This window comes from Pseudophryne corroboree, chromosome 1 (assembly GCF_028390025.1).
Source record: "Pseudophryne corroboree isolate aPseCor3 chromosome 1, aPseCor3.hap2, whole genome shotgun sequence".
Lineage (NCBI taxonomy): Eukaryota > Metazoa > Chordata > Amphibia > Anura > Myobatrachidae > Pseudophryne > Pseudophryne corroboree.
In genome coordinates, this window is record NC_086444.1 from 192,264,892 (window position 1) to 192,288,780 (window position 23,889).

At 40.1% G+C, this 23,889-nt stretch overlaps 1 protein-coding gene across 17 annotated transcripts in view; it reads right to left on the reverse strand.

Annotated features, from left to right (window-relative positions):
- MEF2C (myocyte enhancer factor 2C) overlaps positions 1–23,889 on the reverse strand; it is a 382,771-nt gene that overhangs the window by 150,991 nt on the left and 207,891 nt on the right. For all 17 annotated transcript variants that reach the window (XM_063963987.1, XM_063963979.1, XM_063963982.1 and 14 more), the window contains one exon: positions 10,403–10,593. In XM_063963987.1, the coding sequence (XP_063820057.1) occupies positions 10,403–10,456 (54 nt within the window). In that variant the 5' untranslated portion in view covers positions 10,457–10,593. The remainder of the gene's footprint in view (positions 1–10,402; positions 10,594–23,889) is intronic.

Genomic DNA, 23,889 nt, shown 5'->3' on the forward strand with positions numbered 1-23,889 from the left:
ATATGTAACAAAGAAACAAGTTTGAATGTTCGATGCCACTATATAAGTATCTGACCTATTTTGAACACTGGAAAAAAAAAAAAAAACAATTTGAAAAAATCCATATGATACAGAACTACCATTAGTCCAATTGGCTACCATCCTGATGTTTTCTCTTCAGTACTGTATGTTCTAACAAACTCAGATCATAACAGGCAGACTGATTGATTTAGTAGTGACAGCCAGAGAATGCTGAGAAATGTAGTCCAGCAGATTCTGGGAGATACACATGTAATCTATTGTGCCATCATTTAAAAACAAACAATCATTAAGCTTATTATAAAGTGTCTTATAAAGTGCTTTCAGTAGGCATTCATCCAAATAACAAATTCCCAAACCTCTGTTCTTTTAACTTGACTGAGGTTGTCCTTGCATCAATTTCAGATGCAGTCATTTTAATTCTTTACAATGTAAAATGTAGAAAAGTGGATAACAAAACAGAAAATAAATTCGGGCCTCCGGGCGTTAATTTCACACTTTATATAGTGTACGGATATTTCATGTTTACCCAGCTGTATGAAATGATCCTTACAGCGTGGGGTCTAGCATCACAATTTCCGTGAACTGGGTAGTATCATGCCTTTTGTGTATAATCATATTATTGCCCATGAATTTACCTCTCATAACGCTGGGAACAGATAAGCAAGTCAACTGAATGAGCAATTAGTTGACTAACCATAGAAGGCCCATTTACTACTAATATTTGAAAAGTAGGGTTTTGTCTGATGAAGCATGTAATGTGCCAATGCTATGATTTGTCAGGTCTTAATTAGCCAGACAAATGTGAGCTGCATTATGTAGCTCCCACTTCGAATCCTTGGCAAGCAGAAAAGTAGAGACAAACAATTAAGAAAAACAGAAAGCCAACCGTGTAATACAGTCTGTCATTGCGTATTAGCTGTAACTTGGCATATCCACGCTAGCTCCGCAGACCATCTTACATTATAAAAATGTTATTGACACCACACTTGCAATCAGATTTTCTTGTCTGAGCTTTTGTTTCATAATCCTTGGTGGAACTGTATGTTTATTTCTGCTTAAGATAGTTTTCAAAGTTATGTTAAGCTGTCTCGCTATTATAGACAATGGTGTGCCATTCCAGCTAGCCAACACGCATTTCTGAATGAGGGCCTAGATGTATAGAAATTTGATGTTTGTTGATCTGTGCTAGAAGGCATGTGCAGATCTGGGGCTGCAATGTCACAGTGCACCAAACGCTGTAGCAAGGATGACATACTGGTGTTAGGGGGTGGCAATGGGGGCGCAACAGGCAGCATTGCAGAAAGTCTTTTATGGGTATGCTTAAGCCAGTGGCTGTGCGCTTGGACGCAGTGTTACTAGCTTTGGCAGTGTGAATTTCCTGGCAATCCTGATTAACTTGACATTTACTTAAATACAGATGTTCTCGCATATAGGGCGGGACGCACTAACAAAAAAATGCATTAAAACCCTGTATTCGTGTTTCCCACTGCATTTACATATGCACCAAGCACCGCATCCTGGGGCTTCAGTGTGGGGAGTAACGCTTTTGCTGGCATTACCCTATAGAAGCCTATGAGCTTCTTTCTGCGACGCGTTTTGTGAAGGATCTGATCGGACCCTACCAACATGCCGTACCGCTGCCGCATCACTCTACGCATGTGCAGATGGACTCCCGGGGCTGAAACCCATAAGTCCAGTGATGGGAGCATATTGCAATGGACAGCTCTTATCGGGAAAGCTGTCCTTTCCAGTACTAATCGCATATGTTAGTGAATATGCGATTGGTACCACTGCGATGTCAGTGTAAAGTCTGGCGGAATGTATTCCGCCTTCTTCGTGGATCCCGTCCATAATCCAATGCTGCATCTTCAGATGCAGCAGCAGATCACAGAAGCCAGCAGGAGGCTCTATTTACATAAGAAGCCTCCTGCGGCATTAGTATATTATCGCACAGCCGCTGCGTACAGTGATGCAGCAGCTGTGTGATCAGCGTACTTCTCTAAATCAAGCCCTGAGATACTGAGCTCCGTGGATTATAAACTCTGTGGGATATGAAGACACCTGCTGAATGAGGAAAATAAAGAGTACATCTGGGGATGATACAAAGAAGAAATTACGATTTATTGTTTAGCTTATCCAATTTACAGGCACGGAAAAATAATGAAACGAAACAAACAAATGTATGTTTGAAATGATGTTTGAAATGTTTGAAAAGAAATGATCAGAACTTCAGCAAATACAGTGTGTATGCTATTGTATATTGTAATAATATTATGGGCCAGTCTGCGTCAAGTACAGGATAATTCAGCTCAACTCTTAGTATTAAGAGCCTATAACGTAACTTGTCAACCTATCCTGAAAACGCAAAAGATCCATAGCTACAGATATTTTTTACAGTGTCATATATGGGACGTTTTATAGATTGGTCTTAATTTACATTAAATATTCAAAACAATATATCTATAATATTAGGTAAACACCAACATTATAACTTAAATATTGTACGATATTACTTAAGTAAAAATGCTGTATTCGCTACACTATCTTTCAAAAACACTTAGACCATAAGCTTAATTTTCCCTAAAGCCTAAGGCTTTAGGGAAAATGGGAACAGTTCTGTTGATGGAACCTATTGACTCGAGTCGCCTCATACTCACTTGAGCTTGCACTTAGGGTAAAGAGTGGCTGCAGCTCGGAGTGCTGCCCGCTCTGTTTAAATGTATTTCTTCTGACAGGGGATAACCAGCCATTTTACTTGGGGATAACGTCATCTAGAAGAACAGTTTATCCAATGACTGTCTCGAAAGTGAAAAACATGGCTGAGATCAATGGGGCAAAAGGTGGTATCTCAACAGTGTCGGACTGGGGCATGTAGGGCCAACCGGGGGAATGCCGTGGTAGGGCCCCATGTTTAGGGGTGTGGCCAGTCTCTAAAGGGGGTGTACCCAGCCACCACATTGGCTTGCCTAACCATTTTGCAAGTGTTGGTCCCCTAGATAAATATATACAGTAAATACTGTAGTGCATGCAAGATAATGTACTAGATTAGTAACAGCACAGTCTGGAACCTGATCCCTAGAGCAGGAGGTGGGCAATCAGGCAGTAGGGCCCACCGGTGGTTTCCCCTGTACCCCTGTGGGCCAGTCCAACCCTGTATCTCAATGAAATTGGAATGGTTGTCCCTGGTAACCAGAGAAAACACTGGTGTGACAGCAGGCAGATAGTAAATCATCCACAATAAGTAACTCAATTAGAACTTATCTTAGCAAATGCTCATTAGGGAACATAGAAGCCTATTTTAGTGGAGAAACACTATATCATATTTATTTAATAATGTTAGTGTTTACCAAATAATATCTAGCTTATATAGTGTTTATCAGTCTATGGCAGTGGTTCTCAATCTGTGTGCCGTGGCACCCCGGGGTGCCTCTGGGGAGATGCAAGGGTGCCCTGGTTTGGTGGTCCAGGACCAATTAAAATTACTTCTGGTCACTGTAATAAACAAAACCAGTGCTGGTGGCTGTCACTTATAAAATATGCAGACAATCAAAAGTGAATTCTGCCCCTCACCATATAATTGAACCTAAGGATGGAATGCAATCACAATTGACTTAATCTAAGATTTATTTCTGAATTTCTCAGTAAGAAACTTTTGGCCTAGGGGTGCCGTGAAAATAATTCTGATACTCTAAGGCACCATGATTCCAAAAAGTTTGGGAACCACTGGTCTATGGATAAATAAATAATTAATTACGTGAAACAGATTTATAATGGTTATTGTTCAATCAACTCTGCATTCATCCTAACACTTGCTCTGACTGATAAATGGAAAAGCTTCTTATAGATTTGTATCTCATTTCTTTGTTTGTTTTTTAAATAAATGTGGAAAAGGAAAACCTGGCTTTACATTTACTCCATTGTGCTTAAAAGTAACATCTGATGTGGTTCTGAATTGCAGTTAAACTTAAATGACACAAAAATTTGCTCCATAACTGCCCTAAACTTGGGAATTCCACAGGGGACTAATCCATATAATGATATTTTAATAGCTACATTTATTACAGTATAATTCAGCATAAGGTAGAGGCAGGCATCCAGTCTCATCACCACTCAGAGACTATTATATATTACTCTCAGGTGCGGGCACCATACTACTCCACAGACACAAGCTTCTCTCTATGTCTTTCCCCCAATGTCTTTTTGATAAATAAGCCAGACATGGTCATCACGCAGAATACGACACACAATAGATTATCTTGCCTTGGAGAAATGCTGTGCAGATCACGTGGACACTGCATCTAGTGTAATATTCTAAGGAACAAACCGGGATCCATTACTACAGAGTAGGACTGATTCGGGGGGGGGGGGCGCACAAACTGCGGACAATGCCATAATTCAGCGTTTATTCAGAAAGCCTCTCCAGCTAATGCATTATTGAGTGTACGCACAAAGGATCTGTTGTGACTCAGACAGTAACAGAAAGGTGCTGGAAAAGTGAGAGGCTTCCTGGGCGACTGAGAGGTAACTTGATGTGAAGGCAAAAAAAGACTATTTCATGGGCGTGTCTCGGGAATATAGGGGGTGTGTCAGTGAGAGCAGCGGCTTTCTCTTATGCACAGCTGCCTCCACAGGCGCCATGTTCTGATGGAGAAAGGCACGCCAATAGTGTCCAGAACCACCAATGATGTTACAGTGTGCAGACACACAGAAAGTAGGCGTCTCAGCAGGGCCGTATTAAGTTTTAACCCATGGCTGGCCTGGTCCTTAGGGTTGCAGGTATTTCGGGCATCCTCCAGCATCTCAGTCTTTCACCCCACTACAGCTGGCAGTCTTTGGGAAGCAGAGCTTATGCCATCATTTACACTTTCAGTATTCACACGGATACCCAGGTCTGCTGACCTCTTTTCTCACAGCACAATCGTTCTTCCTTTCCTTTTCTCTTTTGGAAAAAGTAGTTGTGTCCAGCTGCTGTGTGAATATAGCTTTCTAACACTTGCATGCATCACCCTGGACCTTATCTATGAAGCACATTGGGTGCATGCCATAAATAACTTTGATTTTGCAGCAGTGCATCTCAGTGAGCCCAGAGTCCTACACGGTGCTAGTTTCCAGCCTTTAGATCTTCCCCTCTAGCGATGCACATAGGTTTGTGGGGAAAAGAGGATTGGGCAAGGGAAGGAAGAACTGGACTGGGGAGGAGAGGATTGGGCAAACTGATGAGATATAACTACTACTGCTTTGGTACTATCCCTTTTATTAAGTGATGTTAATTATTTTCTCTCATTTTCCCCACTCTACAGCTTAAATTAGTCACGAGAGTGAGAGCTGACATTGGCGCTGCCTGTATTATATGTGCCAGTTTTGTGCGATTGAAGTTTTTGTTTGCATTGCTTGAAGCAGGCCTTAGAAAAATGTGCATGCTCCACAGCAATGTAATGTGTGATTTGAACCAGTGCCGTACCAGGTCACTTCAAAGAGACTTTGCAGGCCCCCCACTGCCTCCACCCAATCACAGGTGACATCATCATGACATCTGAAAGAGGTGGAGGCTGGGAGCAGGAAGGGAAAGGCTGGCCAGAAACCCAACAAGCTAGACAGCCATGTCTCCCATCAACCCTGAACTCTGGGTGTCGGCATTGGCTATGCTATCCTCAATAGGGCCCTGAATCAAACTATAGACTGACAACCAATCCCTGCCAGGTCTGCACTGCTGTGCGTCTCTATGTAAAGCATGCAATGTCCTCAAAAAAGCACCTTCTGCACCACCTTATCTCATTTTATAAGCTCACTCCTTGTTTTTGCCCTACTGTATGCAAGTAGGTCCACAAAATGCATACCTCCCAATTGTCCTGATTCAGATTTAACTACTCTGATTTGAGGGCTCTGTCACTCCTTCCTATATGGGGGCAAAGCTGTGTCCTGACTGGGCCGAAAGTAGGGCATATCTCATTCACTGCTGTTCTGTATGGGAGAGCAGCAGTGATCAGGTGTCACACTCACCTGTCATGGGTTCACTCTCAGTTATGCCTGGTCATACCTGCGATGTGTGGCCTTGCCCTCTTAATGCCTGTACTTGTCATGATTCCCACAGAGCAAATGTTGGAAGTAGGTAAGCAATGTTCTTGCTCCGACCCAACACCTTCCATCGGTCAGTGCAAAACTCTGCTCTTCAAATTCACAGGTTAATAAACTAATGGATGTGAGCATAATGTTACTGTCATGAGAATGTCTACTACTGTTACACATAGTGCTCCTTATAATACCACTTGTAGACTGCAGTTGTCCTTGGTACCATCAACCCCTATAACTACTGATCTTGCATGGCCATAAATTAACACAGGATTAACTTCAGTGTATCTAGAACACTACATGGAATGTTCTCAGTGCACTGGAGTTTAACGCTTGCTAAGCTGTGAAGAAGAAAGAGTGGTTGCCATAGGGACCAGTGATCCCTTAGATAACTGCATTTAACTAGTTGTATATAGGAGCGCTGATAGTAACACTCCTGTAGCCAACTCTCCAATGTAAATGCAACTTTATACAGATATGTCCTCATACACCTAGCCGCAATACGCCATGCGGCACTAGATGTCTGGCGTGAGCGAGCCAAGCGTCTTTTTCGCACAAAATTGCATCATAATGCAATGAAACAAATCCGCTACAGGAGACTGCGTTGACTGATATGCAACACTTATATGTGTGGGCCACTGAGTCTCGATCTGTATACAAAGAACAATGGAACTTAGCGCAAAAGAAAGCCATGGCTGCTGCGTCATTGTATATCATATCCAGAACCAGACTCAAGCGGAGAAGTGAACAGTGGATAAATTGCCCATAGCAACCAATCAGATTTGAGGAAGCATTTATCCAAGTACACTCTATAAAGTTATAGGTACAACATACATTAACCTCTAGGTCGCACAAATAAATCAGTGCAGTCTTCTGAAGAGGTTTTGATACATCGCATTGCAACTAAGATTAAACTATAGCTATTCACGGAGTTAATACAATCAGTAAAGAAATCCATGTCAATAATAAAACACAATATTATTATTATATTCATCCTGTTTACAGATCCCACAAACCTGGGTGCACCTTCTCCCTCAAGGCGGGATGTACCAACCTTGCAGTGTACATCCCGCCACACATTACATCAATGCACTAACATATGCGATTAGTATTGAAAAGGACAGCTCTCCCGATAAGAGCCGTCATTTGAGATGCGCTCCAGTTCCTGGACTTCCAGGTTTATGAGCTGGGAGTCTGTCTGCACATGCGTAGAAGGATGTGGCGGTTGCGGGGCATGCTGGGAGGGATCCAATCAGATTCCTCAGACAGCACAATGTGGTAAGAAGCTCATAGGCTTCTATATTGTAATGCTCCTTCCCATCGGAGCCCCGCTGTTGGGGCTTTAGTACATTTGGAAATGCGGCATAAACCCTGAAAAAGGTGTTTTTACTGCATTTCTGCCTTAGTACATCGGGTCCTCAATGTGTAGTGTTGGACGCTGCACGATGACAATTAACCTCTGGTAAATTACTAACAAAGACAACTGCCGTACAGTGAATGGATCCTCTTGTGAGAAGCGACAATGTTAGTTAAATCTGCCAGCTGTAGTTATAGCATAACCATAATGGAAATGATGTACTGTATGCCTTTCCCATGGGGGAGTTTCTTTCTGAAAAAATTGGTAAATGTGTTACTCTGCTGTGAACCCACATTGCTCTGTCAGTGTGGGATTCCAAATGAGTAAATGTACATGTTTCTCACACTCCTAAACCCGAGAAAGAGTTAATCGGCAGTTATACCAAATAAACAATCTCTGTATTGCTTTTCAGCAAGACCCTACAGTACTCTTCTCTATAGTAATGCAGCTAGCAAGTTACTTATCCTTGATATATATATATATATATATATATATATATATAGATATATATATATATAGATATATAGATATATAGATATATATATACCAAACGAAATCAGGTGGCACTCACAGACTTGTAGCTGGGTGGAAACAAACTTCACCCCGTGAAGATTTTAATGAAAACAACAGGTAATGTTTCGGGGACGTGTCACCTGATTTCGTTTGGTACATGTTGGTGGACTGGCATGTCCACAAGGAAGGGCACCACAGCCAGTTTATTTGGAGGAGTGCCGGGGCAGTCTTTGGATATATATATATATATATATAAAAAATTATTTTATTTTATTAATTTTTTATTATAGTTATTATTATTATTATTATTATTTTATTTATTTATTTTTGGAGTGGGGATTATGGTGAAGTTTGTCCACCTGGTTTAGTTGCTGAGTGGGGAGGTGGGAGGGATTTTTCTTACATAAAGTAGGAAAACTGTAGTTTCTCCCTGCCAACAGTGACTAATCAGGGGAGATTTATCAAATCTTCTAAAGAGGACAACTGGAGGTGGTACCCATGCAACCAATCTGTTATCAATTTAGAGTTTTGGTGGCTTAAATGAAATCCCAGAGGCAACAGATATGTTTGCCTCCAGGTGTCACGTTCCAGGGGGTCGCTGAGATAAAGAAAGGAACATCCAGATCCAGAACGCTGGGGCCCAGAACTTACGATGCGTGGTATTTGCAGCCTGTGCTGTGACGTGCTGAGTTATAGCCATGTGCAGCTATTTGCATTGTGTGTCTCTGCAGCCTTCATCACTAGCTGAAGGAGGGGTGGTGGGGTATCTTGGAGGAGACCACCTTGCCTCTGGCACTGGGTACTGGCAGGGAAGTTCCACCAATGTAGAATGTTCTAAATAAATGTTAGCTTGAGTTTGATTGGTTGCTATTGGTAACATCTCCATTTATCCTCTAGAAAATTAGATAAATTCCCCCTATGTAACAGTGACACTGGGGTAGTGTAATTCAAAACCAAGTGTCAGCTTTTTGGATCACCCACTTTGTCTACCTGACTCCTAGACACATGACAACAAGTCAGGGCAATAGCGAACTGAACAAATATATGTCAACCACTGAATAAAACGATATGTGACATATAAAATAGAATAAATAAATGTTAGGAAAACTCTCAATTTTAAAATTGCAAAGCAATTTCGCAAGTCATTCCTAAGTGTACAGTTATGATAGCCTAGCATTATATCACAATCGCATAGATCTCAAGTCACACATATTTTCATATTTATTCATGACAATTTCCATTTATATCTTCTACCTTCTGCCAAAGGTACAGATCAAACATATGTCGCTAGCATCACATTGAATAATCATCCTAGTAAATGTATGGTTGTTATCCCAACATATCACACCTGCAATGTTTAGATCAATCTTCCTAGTGACCCCACAATCATTATATGCATCTATTACAATGCTGGAGAGGCTTATATCCAGCAGAGACAACTAGAAAGGGGAATGCAGATGATAGAGATATATGTGTGTGAGAATAATGGTATGCCCATACAATTATCCTCCCATTCCCAGTTTTCTTGATGCTGATATATTTCATTATTTATGTTAAATGTTCTGAAGCACTAATTTTTAGCGTTGATCTTTCATCTTAAATTTGGAATTAAAAGTAAGCAAAAACTGAGGTCTATTTTGAGCTAAACAGACACCTTTGGAGCCAATCAATGAGTTGATCCTGAAAATTACGGCAAAAATGAAACAGCTGGGAGATATGGGGTTCTAATTTCATCTAAATATGTCAGTTTTTGATTTTTTTGGGTTTATAAGATTTGTTGTTAGCGCCTGCTGTGTGTGCGTAGTCTCTATCAGATGTCAGAAACTGCGGCATGCTAAGTTCTGTTTCCCAGATTCACAGAACACTGATGTACCACAGCATACTGTTTGAGTAACAGTGCTTTTATTCCAAACAGCAAAATCCATCTACAATAGCTCGGTACCCTTAATCTCAATATACGATGTCTCTTAAAGTAACGTGCCACTGTTATGTCAGTTTATTCCTAATATTATTATTATTATTATTATTATTAAAACCTGACCTTTCCAGTGCAGGAATAATCTACATTACCCAGACACAATAAAACATTTGTAGGCTAGAGGTTTATTTGCAATATGTGCAATATTTTCTTCTCTCTGAGGCAGTGCTGAGCTGAGGAGCCATATTCGCCATCATGATACAGTGTCGTGATCAGAGAGTGCCAAGTTTTTCTTATGAGCGCGATCAGCTGCTTCTATTCTACTTGCTGAGCCAGTGCCGCTGTTGCTTTCCCTGTCAATTAGTTATTCTTACAATTTAATAAAACCCAATGTTTATACATTGTGCGCAAATCTCAATATATTCGCTGTGACTAATTATACAAGTGTGATTCTTAAGGAGAGACTCATTACTGTGTGTACTGATGGGACTGGTCCATGATATTCTCCATCCGTTCTTTCCTACCTGTCTGTTACGTTCATCCATTATCCTCGTGATCTGAATCTTTTTTCTCCCCATAGTCCCCGTTTTTCTTCCTTCTCTCGTCCTTGAAACAATGTATTTTTCCTTCTTCTACCCTTCTCACTTCTTCCCGTTGGCAATTCTTTCACTTTCTGATTTGCCCTTTTTCAGTTTACAGATCCTGACATCCGTACCTGTTTGTGAGAAAGAAATTTGCATTTTTAATAAAAGAAACACAAATGTAAAAGAATAAAAATAAACGTGACTAACAAAATATATTGACCTTTTTTTACGTAGGGTTACCCTATATACATAATACATACATACATACCTACCTACCTACCTACGAATACATACAAAAGCCTGTAACTTTCATCAGCATAGTAGAGCTGGGGTTCATCTCTCACCTGTCCAATCAGATTTCAGACAAAATGGAGAGATCAAATTTTTTTTTCCACACAGCTGATTGGACAGGACAAATGTGAATTGTTGAGCTTGTATAGGAAACTGGGGGATATGAAGCTGTTATAAAGACTTGATACTGATAAACATACCACCAAAATAATTGATTAAAGTTGCAAACTGCTATGAAATTGAATGTATCAAGTACTCTGGCAGGCGGTAACTACCCCAGTACAGACCTGTTCTATGCTTCCTATCAACAATGTGTCTAACTGAAATGAATCTTAGTATAAATAAATTCCAGTCTACAAGATAAAACGGATCCATGTACACATAGTATAACAATTTAAACAGTGATTATAAGCGGATATCTGCAGCCTCCATACCAAAACAATTATCTATGTACACTGCGCCAACTTCTTAAATCATTCCCTCGTTCTCGTTTGAAAGAAGAAAAAAAATCACTTGTGAAAGAAAAGGAGAAAAAAAAGAAAAGAAAAGAATGAATCCCTCTTAATAAACATGTGCTAATTTGGCCAGCTGAGTGATTTCTGCAGTTCTGGCAATTCTTTATTTTGACTATGCACGTGGTAGCGCTGATTATTCACAGACAGATCGCTCCCATCCCCGCACTAGCTGCAGTTTCACAAAGCGCCAGATCATGGTAATTTGCTAGATGCTGCTTTCTAGAAGCAAGGCTTCTGCCTTTTACTCGACTTAAAAGGTCAACAAATACATTGTGAAACCATAATAAATAAATACATTAAACATATACAGATTGTATCGTGTCACATGTGGGCAAACTTATCAACCTGGGCAGTGCTGTCCCTCTGGCGCTTATAGGGTTAATGTCAATGCATAGGACAACAGTTGTATTCGCAGACATGTCCTTTCCTTTTTCCTCCCAGCCAAACTGAGAGATCCTTCCAATGCAAGAAGTAACATTAAGCCGATGTCCTGGCAGCTTAATCCATTGTTTGGCTCTAATTCAAAGCTGCTGAGGTAGAAAAGCTGCTGCACGCTGTGGATGAGCACTGAGACACTGCCGCTTCCTTTCAATAAAACACAGCTCGTGTATCCTATTCACTCATGTTCCTTATTTGGCTTAGCACTTGCAATTCTTTTTATTATGCATATGTGCTCATAGCGATGGATTCCTTATATCTGCAAATCCATACAAGAATGCATTTTCCTGACACCTCCTCTACATTCAGAATTATCACAAATATTTTATTAAATGTGCATATTTATATGTGTTTATTTGTGTGTGTGTGTGTGTGTGTGTGTGTGTGTGTGTGTGTGTGTGTGTGTGTGTTTGTGCAGTGCACGTGTGTGTTAGCTCTACCTAATGCTTAGACAGAAGTTTGGGCTTTTCACAAACACCAGCAGAACTATGTATAACATTCACTGACATCCCAATCAGTAAGATGCATTGGGCTACAGTATATCAAACATAGCAAAGTCATACACAACACAGCATATATCATATCCCATTAATGACAGAATCATGCTTTGTAAACACATATGGTAGCAATACCAAGCTGAATAACTATGCAATCATACCAGCCTGACACTCCATCTATACATTTGCTGTACAGTAAATCAAGATCAATGTTGTGCAAATCCAACTAAGATCCTTCAAGTGACATCTCACAAAGATCTTCCAATAAACCACTTCCTAAATCCATCCAAAACTATAAAAGTGACTAATATTCAACATCAAATTAAATAATAATAATAATAATAATAATAATAATAATATCAACAAAACTATAATACTAACAATAAAAATTCAAAATGAATCAATAAAAACAGGCAGACAATAACAAGCATTGATTTCACTATCTCTACTGTATATATTGACCTGGATAAGGTCTGCTCTTCGCAAAACATCAGGCACAGCATGAAACGCTACCATATTACATTACACTTGCTCTTATGTTTTGACAGACTTCTTACCTCAGACATTAAGTTATAAAGTAGTTCACAAGCACATGCAGGACCCAAAGGAGCTTAATAGGCTTTCTCTGTAACCATAAGCCAATATGCTAATCCTCAGGAAAGACATATGGAACTACTTCCCTTCCTTTCTTTCAGCTGAAGCCAGTGCCACTATCCACTTACAGCACTATGCCTACATAAGCCTCTGTGTACACTGGGGTGGAAGGTCAGCGGACAGCTTACATGATTGGTTAGAAGGATGAAAGCTGATTTATGGATCACGACTCTGGAACCCAGTGAGAAAGGAGAAATCACAGAGCAGCCAGGAAGGATACAATCCTCTCCCAGTACAGTAACATAATGATCGGTCCCTCCCACCAGGCTTACCAGGACTACATTTTCATACTTTCAAACAAAACATTTGAAACAGCTTGTAGAAAAAGTAAATAATAGCATGCAACTGATAAGGAAGATATTCACTAAATCTTTCCAAATTCCTATTACCCACTCCTGTATAGTATCAGAACTGAACTGCTAATTTATATATATATATATATATATATATATATATATGCAAAAATGTTGGCACTCACTTTTTAATAGGGAGGACGGTCCTTGAAACGTCGACCGCTACTACACATCTGTGTTGTTGCCTCGTTATTTTATGTCTGGAGTGCCAATGTTTTGCAAGGTGTGTGTGGGGCACCCGACGAGTTGTTTCATTGTGAGGTGTCTGGCACAACCGACTCCTTCCGAGAGGTGTAGTGTATAGTCTTTATCTTTCAATTTTGTAGCTGGGTGCACACTGGCAGATATATCTGCCGTTCAATCGATCTGCAGCTATATATGCAGATGGGGGTTGTTCATACCCCCAAAAGATGCACCAATATATCTGCAGATATATTGGCCATCTGCTGTATTGCAGAGGCATATTGCTTGTCCACACCTGCAGATCAGCAAAAAATATATTGGCCGAATTGATTGGCCAATATATCTGGCAGTGTGTACCCAGCAACTCGCGTCACAGACACAGTAAAACTACACTCATAGTGTACTAGAGAAGCAGGCTGCGACTTTATCAGCATAGGAATTAGCTTTAAATGTACAAATCGCAGATAAAGCTCAACAGAACTTGACGTGGGGCAGCAGCATCGTAGTGCTTGCTATACAGATTTATTTCTGAGAATAAGACTAACATTGTGAGGAAGAAACATGCCGGCATGGCTAAGTCGCCTGGGATCTGGCGCTGAGAATAGAGCAGTGAATGAGGACACATCTGTGTGTGTATGTTTGTGTATATATACACTATGTAGACAAGTGATTGGACAGTGACAGCAAACAGATCAACAAGATTTTATTGACATCAGTACTTTGTAGGTCCACCATGTGCAGTGATTACTGCAAACACCCTTATTAGCAAACTGTCCATAACTTCCTGGACAACAGCAGGCAGTATGTTTTGCCGTACCACCATAAGTACAGTGACCAACTGCGACACTGAAGAAGGTTGAGTCGGTCTAGACTGCACCCGTCGCTTCAATTCGTCCCAGAGGTTCACAATGGGGTTAAGATCTGGCCAGTCGATCCAGGTTACCAGATTTTTTGTATATCAGTCCAGCATCACCGTGATAACATGACATTGTGCAGCATAAGATGATCCCCTTTTCAAACTCAACTCCTTCTGGCAAACCATTTCCAGCAAGCAAATGATCTAATCAATGCCCCTCTACCCGTTTTATACCTTCACAAACGTGTGTCTGCTGCAGGAGCGCACCATTTTGCTTGCGAGGTGGAGGCAATCACTTTTGTCTACATAGTGTGTATATGTTGCCTTGATTACTTTACTTGTATGATTAATGCAATTTGTTATTGTTAAATGTGAAAGCTGCTATTATTACGAATAATTATTCTTATATTCTTAGATATATATATATTTTTTTATAATGGACCATAATGAATTTATTGGTATCTACCATTCTTACCACGTCATACTGTATTTCAGTATTAACGTTCCAGAATTGTACATTATGGTCTTGCACTGAAAAGTGTAAACCACTAAAGATATATTACATATAACTTTGGCTCTTCCGTGATGTCATTGCTTTAAATTCATGTAGTCATGTCATATAAAGGAATCCAGGTCAAAGATGAAAGTAAAACTTCCTTCTCCTATTTATACATTGTGCTATCAATTCTGTTGGCATTGTACTGTACTGAAAGAACAACTTATGGATCATGTTTCTTTCCTGATCTAAAAACCTGTTCACTTTAAGCATATTATTAATAGAGCATCCTCAGTTTACCTGTAATTAACCTATGTTACTACATGTATGCGCTAATTGTATGACATATCGCTTACATTACACCATTTTATATTGTTTAATTATATGGCATGGCTGGAAAAAAAGATAAGAACATCAAGCTTCACATTTTAGACATATATTATTATTATTATTATTATTATTATTATTAACAAATATCTTATACTCTGAGTAAACTGAAATTAATACCAGACTAGGAAATTGTGAGCATCATGGGGAATATAGGTTTGAATTACTTGGTGAACCAGTGGCTTTTCCGTCCCTGTTCTACGGGGACTAATTCCTTTAATAATAATGTTTTCTTAGAGACAAACAAAAGAGGCCTACGGTTCACTCTCCAAATCCAAGCTGTCAAACAAGACTGTAAAATCCACATATGTGTTCAATAATAACTAAATAGTTTGCCATACAGTGTTATGTATTGTTTGCGAATTAATTTATGTGACTAGATTCATGTAACAACTAAGGGGAGTCTATTTAATAAAAAAAATGTAGAAATGCATTTTCTAGATAATCTATCATTGCTATTTACCGTATCGTTAAAATATCACCCTTCAGATGATCAAAGCACTGCTCCCTAGTGATACTGGGCCAACAGAGGTAAGCACCAGCGGGTATTGGGACCTTCTACGCACATGTGACATGGGTCATAGTGGGACATAATTGCAAACTGCACTGGAAGCCTAGTCCAAAAAAAAGTTAAATAATTTAAATATTTAATTAAATAAAGCATTTGTTTCTTTATTGGCCCCTATTAAGAGGAAGGCTATAACCGGTGATACCTGGCGATAGTTTTCAAAGGCTTCAAGACTTGACAAATATGGAGGAGCCCACCCACAGTAAATAAACCCCCCCCCCATTATTGACGGATTTTGGGGGTCTTCTCCCTGTAATAACTTGGCCCCTAATGCTAGGTAGACACTAGCATGACAGATCAGCCGTCCGGATGACCCGCTGACCTATCTGACTATTGATAAGTGCATACACACTTACTAATCGTCTGGCCTGGCATCACAACTGGGTGGACATATATATGTGCCCGCCCAGTTGTGATGTCAGTCACCGGCAGCCTCTGCAGCAAGTGCAGAGATATCGGCCATCGGCTGTGCTGCAGGGCCAAAGCGATATGTCTGTGAACTACATTGTTCACAGACATATCGCTGGTACACACCCACCAGCGACCCACAAAGAAGCACATTAGCTGCTACATTAGCTGGTGGTGACGGGGGCTCTGTAATATTGATTTGTGAGCTCTTCTGAGTGCACAAGAGTTGGTGCATGCTCAACATAGTCAGGTGGGCACTCTGTAGCCAGTGGCCACATAACGGAGGTAGGTGAACTAGCTATTACACTGGCCTTTTCAGCAGAAGGCTGCATATATGGCCTGTTCTGGATCAAGTGGTGTTTTTGGCAAAACTTTCTCTTGTTCTTTTCATTTATCTTCACCACATTGTGGACCAGTCTGGCCATCCCCCTGCCACTACTCCCGGAAGAGGCAGGTCTGACTATCATTATTGTGGGAGTCAAGTGTTCACTCAATGCAACAATAACAATGAATGGCATTTGCAATGTATCAAGAACGTTGAAGAACGAACCCGTGACACCATTCATGGGATTTTTCACCAGAAATGTGGCATTGCTGAGGCACATAAAGCTGTTCAATACACTTCAGTGCCCAAGTATTTTGTTTTACTTAAAAATACAATATAGTGATCTGATCGCCACTCCGGTGCCCCCTGCCCACTATACCCTCATGTGGATTAACATCCCGGCTGTGCATCTAGCCGTCTCTTAGAAAAGTTAAATCCCGGTTATGGTTTATGTCTTTGCTCTCCATACCATTCATATATCTAGGTCAATCATTTGATTTATGTTACGCATGTGCAATATAAAATACAGTTTATGTCAGTTAAACTAAATAACTGCTTTCAACAGTCACGTAATACTATTTGCTAATGGCCTGAGAAAAAGTAGCCGCAAACATTTTCCAAAGTCTTGCCGGTAAATATAACAGGATTTTGGGTTCTGGTGCCAATCAACCTCCTGTGTTTAAAACGTATTTGCTACCTTCCATCCCACCTAATTTGTGAAGCCATTAGCAATTATTCCATTGGCAGCTCAGTCAGGGAGTAAATCAATTGTGATTTAAACTCCTTTGAACAGGCTGTAAGTGAGCTATCATTTGCAATCTTCGTTCAGGCAGCAAGAGAGTGATTGAACAGTTAGCATTTTACTTTTTCTTTCATGAGCACATGGCAGTCTAAAGGTTTTACATTAATTTATGACACAAAAAAAAAAAAGCAAAGAGGACTTTAAAGTCGGATAAGGTTAAAGCAACATTTCCCGATAAAAAATAAGTCATACCCCTCCATATAATAACTATGGTACTACTGGTACTTTTTTCTATTGTACAAAAATGAAATATGCATGGTTTGACATTTATTTTGATTCTTATTGCATTTCACAATTTGCTGATTATTGTCTGGAACTAAAAAAAACACTTAACCTACACATTGCCTACCATAAAACAGTTATTAATAGCTCCTCTATATACAGTATATCAGTAATAGTTTCTGGAGCTTATCATAACGGAAGATATTACATAAAAGTGATTGGGCAGAATGTTTTCCTATGCACAGCAGACTTCCTGTCTTTAAGTGTAAGGAAGTGGGTCTCACTCAGTCTGACATGGCTAAAACTTAACATAACAAAAGTAAGGATAATAATAATAATAATTATAATAATAATAATAAATAATCCACTGACAAACATTTCAAGTTTTATCAATGAATAGGTAATCTTACATATATATTGGGGTCGATTCAATTCGGCAATTTATGAATAGCGCCGGGAATTAGCTCCCGACGCTATTCAATTCAGCTCCAGTTAAGTCGGCGATGGCCCGTTCTCGCCGACTTAATGGGTAGTTTTGTCGGGAGAACGGGCATTCTCCGACTTAACTACCCGCGGCGATGCTGATTCCCGACAGAATCAGCCTCGCGCCGGCCGCGCGGAAGCACTTTTGTCGGTTTTCTTCTCTCACCCCCCGGGGATGAGAGAAGAATTCCCGACAATTGCGGGTAACTAGCAGCTGAATTGAATAGCGTCGGGAGCTAATTCCCGGCGCTATTCATAAGTTGCCGAATTGAATTGACCCCTACGTATGGTATTTATTCAACTCACTTGAAATTCCATAGTAGCCTTGTGCGCATGTTTTTGCGGAAATACGGCATGCATTATAATGTTAAAATTGCTCATTTTTGCTCACACCCTGAGGAGGTACATGAAAAATTTGCAAAATTAAGCTCAATTTCCAGATGTAATCCTTACCATGGGTTTTGTAATTGAATTACTCAAGCTACATTACACACAGAAAAAAATAAACATGAAGCACTAATCTAATCTTAATGCCACCACTATATATGTGTTTTATTACATGTATAAGGGAAGCATTGGTAAGAAGTGTGTATATGTTTATAATATGAAATAAAGTATACCCCGTGGTAGGTGTGTGGTTCGCATGGGCCCCTGACTCCAGGGCCGCCATACCACGCACCCTGCACCTATTGCAGTGACAAACCCTGCAGCCGCTGTGCAGGGTTTGTATTTGTGACTTCGTCAGAAATATAGCACTGCCAACATATAACAGTCGCTAGAAATATGGAGTCAGAATCGTTGCTATCTACTTTACATGCACCACACTGAGGGGCAGATGTATTAAGCCTGGAGAAGTGATAAAGCAGTGATAAGTGCAAGGTGATAACGCACCAGCCAATTAGCTCCTGTCAATTTACATATTTGAGCTGATTGGCTGGTGCGTTATTACTTTGCACTTATCACTGCTTTATTACTTCTCAAGGCTTAATACATCTGCCCCTGAATTTTCATGGAGGGGCCATGGAAAATTTCACACTGGTCTCTTCCGGTCTTAAAATGCCTTTGAGTGTGCTATGCACAACATTCGCCAACTGGGAGAGGTGTAGGTCTTGTCAGTCATTGTTCACTAAAATAATGGATAATTTATTTTAAGCATGTGACTATATGGAGGTTAATGACAGCAGAGCCAGCACTTTATCATTCGGAGAAGCAGAAGAGTCCCTTTGGAAACAGGATAACTCTGTCCAGTACACACCTACACATTGTAGTGTGTATTCACCAAGAACTGATGCATATGACCTATGCTATATGTCTTATAGGCCTGGAGTAACAATATCATATATAAGAAATGTAAATGCAAATGTTCCTCATTTCAATAATCAGTGAGCTACAAAAATGTAAATTTTCCATACACACATACATTGGTCTTATTACCTTATTCTTTGTGTGCCTTTGGCAAAACATTTAAATTCTACATGGAAAATATGTATAAGGACAAATTGTTAGAGTTGAATCACGAGGACGGTCTCTGCTAAGCAATGTTATGTAAAATAAGATTATTTCTTTTAAATGAACGGAAAAAAAACATACAGAAGAGGATTTTAGAGTACGGACAATCTGCATCTTTCTGCAAGACAAACAGAAAAATCAGACTGCTCACTAAAAAAATGAGGAACTTCAATTTCACAGACTTCTGTTCACCGTATGTTGCGGCAAGAACATAGAACAGAAGGAAGAGTGATTTAAGCCTCTGTTAAGAAAAAAAATTTGAGATGGACAGAAGCTGATCATCTGCCCAGAAATTAATGCTTTCTGAATGTCTATATTCTGTCTTCTCTGATTTAGGAGAATCTTAACAGAATGGCAGGAAACACACACCAAGTGGTCACGGAAGGATGTGATGTCAGCAACCACGAACAATAAAAGGTGTAAAGGTGCTTCCTTCCCTAAACTGTTCCAGAAGCGCGAAATGGGAACCAAAACTTGACACTTCCTTCTCTGAGTAGAGATGTCTGAATTTGCCCTGAAGCAGCACCCGAAACACAATGCCTATCAAGAAGGATGGAGTGTTCAACTGTAAAAAAAAAATGAGCCTCCAGTCCCTATTCTGGAGTGTGCAAAAAAAGCACAGAAGTATATAGCTATATCTAAAAAAACAAAAAACAAAAAAAAAAACGTATAATTGGCAGTATGTTTTTTTTTAGAACGATGGATACATGATTGCTTCTACAAATAAGGCTATGTTCAAAATAAAAGCAATGGTGCTGTCACTGATCACAGTTATCACACGCAAGGGAGTTGCTGCATAGTTTGCAGTAAATTAGCACATTTGCAATTTGTGACTGATACCCTAAATATTTATCTTAGTACTAATCTGTTGCAATTTGAATATAAATTTGCACAAACAGAAAAACTGTTCTATGTATTATAGTAATAATACTTCTACTACTACTACTACTACTACTACTACTACTACTAATAATAATAATAATAATAATAATAAAATTAGACAAAAGTATAATATTTAGTGCTATATTAAGAGCACACACAAAAGCATAAACGTATCAGATTTCATTAAGAAAACATGATTCACGACTGTATATTTTATAACATGTGTTTCTCTTCAGGTGGGTGGTAATACTTGCTTACATTACAACTGATAAGAAAACTTTGCAAAGCAAAATATTCAAGGTTTCTCAATGCATGTAAAGAGAAGTGTGATAACAGAGTAACAGCTGAGTGAGAATACATTCCCTGTAACATTTGCACATGTGTTTTTGTTGCTTTTTCAGCATAGGCTGCTTATTTAATGCATAAACTATAAATTCATATCACAATTAGGACATTTCTTATTTTATCTTTTTGTTCAAAGCATCTCTAAAGGGCTCCATAATTTGTGTATGGCTATAGTGATTATTTTTATAGTATTTTATCAATACTACTAGTGGTTATTTCGCAGCAAAAATATTTAGTACCATAGCTGCCACAATTTTAAGATTATTTTCCAGGACAAATTGCTGCTGACTCTCAGCATGTGATGAGCCACATCTCATTGGACCTTGGAGAAATAATACAAAATGCACTTTTTTTGTATTTATTTTTTAAATAATTATTTGTGCTGATTACACATCTTCCCTGCCTCCAACGGTGGAACTGCTGCCATTTATGGAAGTGTAGTGGACGACTACATGTTCAAGAAAGGCGAGTAGGGAACCCGGAGCCACTGCTCTGCCTGCATTACTGATATTCCTGCTACTGCCTGCACCCACTATCATGGGTACATGCAAAGGCCACAGCGAATGCTCAGGGTGAAGGTTATGGGAAAATTAACTGTAGCCCCTCCTCCAATATTTTGTCATGGGTCCTTGTGATGTAGCATCACAAGGACCATTGGTGTGGTTACCATCGATGGTTATGATAGGTGGTGAAGATGAGACAATGCATCGATGGCTGCTAACTATTCTGGGTAATTCCAGCATTGGTTTTGCCATCTGTGTTTCTGCGCATGCACGTCGGCTGGCACTTCTTCTGTATGAGAGCCCTTGGTGGTGCTGAGCTGTGAATGACAGCTGACCCATTCTATTCCCAGATCTTACACACAGAGCGCAGGGCTGAAGCAGCAGCAAACATCAGGGAAGTAAAAAAAAAAACCCATCAGGCCCACAGCTATCATCGATAACAAGAGACCATCTGGTTATACACCATCGATGGTAAAAACATTAGTCATCAGCCACATACAATCGATGGTTTTGAATCATTCACAGTTGATGGCCATCCCTAATGTAGCATTCCGCCCCTTCCTGTTTCCTTTTACATTCAAATGTCGACCCCTTTCTTACGAAATGGACCTACTGTACCAATATAGTGACATATTAGTCACAATCTCATCAAATGGTATGTGATATGAAACTGTAAAAAAGCCGTACAGCTATATTTTGTGATTGTAAAATAGTGCTTTTTCCAATATAATAAATTAAATGTTTTCATACCATTAATAGAAGTGATTAACAGCAATATAGTTTAAACTGCCAACATGGAAAATAAAATGTGACTCATTACTGAAAACATGCCCTTTATGTACCAAATCATTCATAGCTGCAAATGCTATGCATACCAGGAGTACTAACTGACAGTATTTACCATAGGCAGTAACTTTTTTTGATGATATTTTCCAGTTGTTACGGAAACTAAAACCATACAATGTAGCATTAGGTTTGCCAAATTTGCAGAAACATAAAAAAAACAACAACAAAGGTGAAATAAACCTTGCTGTAGTAAATCTATGCTTGAAATGTGCTGTATAGTAGGGAGAACTGTGAATTTCCTGTTTAATTTGCAGGCACTTTTGCAGCGCTGCTGCTCTGCAGAGTGTAAAACTTACTCACACTGTCTCCCAGATTCGTGTTGCTGCCAGCGGGCCTGCAGTGTATTAGAGAGAAAATGACTGAAGAGATTTCTCTGGCAGAAAAGGGGTTAGCTTCTGCTGCCTGGAGACAGATTCAGGCACAATATGCAAAGATGGCTTGGAGAACATATCAATCTTCCCTGGAGTTCACGACAGCTGAAAACTTTGCTGTAATATTTCCACTGTTACTTTTTCCCAAGGACAAAGGAGATAAAAATGTATGTCAAATATGTAGAGAGATGGAGGGGAGAAAAAAAAAAACAGGCGAGAACACCTGCAAACTGTAACATAGGTAGGAAATTGCCACTTTATCTGCAATCGCCATATGCTTACTTAGGGACTAGATAATCTGCAGCTCTCCAGCTGTTGTTGAACTACAAGTCCCACAATGCAGGTTGGCATGGCATGCTGGTTATTATAGTCCAGCAACACCTTCCAAGCAAAAGGATATCTAACGTAAAGATGAAAAACTCTTTTTTTTTGGTATATAGTAAGTTATGTTATTTAGAACCTGCTCCTAATGCCTCTGTATTTTGTCATGCATTTGCACTTGTATTTAGGATATGATGGGGCAGAGTCCAGCCGTCAAAGACAAGCAACTGCCGCAACAAGCAACTGCCGCAACCCTTGCTCATACAATAAATGTTTCCGATTTGTTTAAGGCGACTAGTGCTCCCTGGAGGCAGGGGGCCGAGCAGTAAGTGGTGGGGGATATTCCGTGTGGATGGCTGGGGAGGGGCGTGTCCTTGTGACACATCCCCAATTCATCACTCTTGGGGGTGTGCCTAGCACTTACAGGGGTGCTGGCCTTTCCTCAAGCTCTCCCCTTAATGTGAATAGATGCCGTGCACATGTGCATGGCATCTATTCACCCAGCGAGCACAGTGATTAGGGCAGGGCGCATTTTACCACCTTAAAATCAGGCAGGAGCCCTGCTAAAACAGCCTAGTGTGAACCTTATGCAACCAAATGAGACATGTTTGTGATCCCATTCTGTGCAAAATCAAAATACGTACTGATCAGAAGATTTGATTGGGTAGAAAGGAAAATCTGGGGGGCAGAGCTGCTATGGCATTACTAGCGGCATGCCATTCTTCCTGGAGCCTGACCCTCCCTGATCCTCATGAGGAAAAGTAGGTGAGTATGGGTCAGCAATGGGTAAACAATGCTGCAGTTTGTGATCTAGTTTATTGTGTTACCATACTACCATAAAGATCTGGTCTGTCTGTTACTATGCTAAAGAGCCAGACTGCATACCTCCTATTACGCACACAAAATTGTGACACAATAGGCCCTGTCTTGATACACTCACACTCAGCACCGATCCACCCAAACCCTGCCCTATGTCCAGGGTTGTTGAGACTTTCAGCGGGCCTAGGTCTATGGTGACATGGCCACACGAGGAAGCGCAGCTACGTACACTCCTTCAGTACACATCTATGGTGGAGCGGAAATGCATGTACTGCGGGCTATGGTCATCGCATTGCGCATGGGGGTGGCATGATATATCGCTCATATATTCCTGGGCTCATACAGAGGCCTAG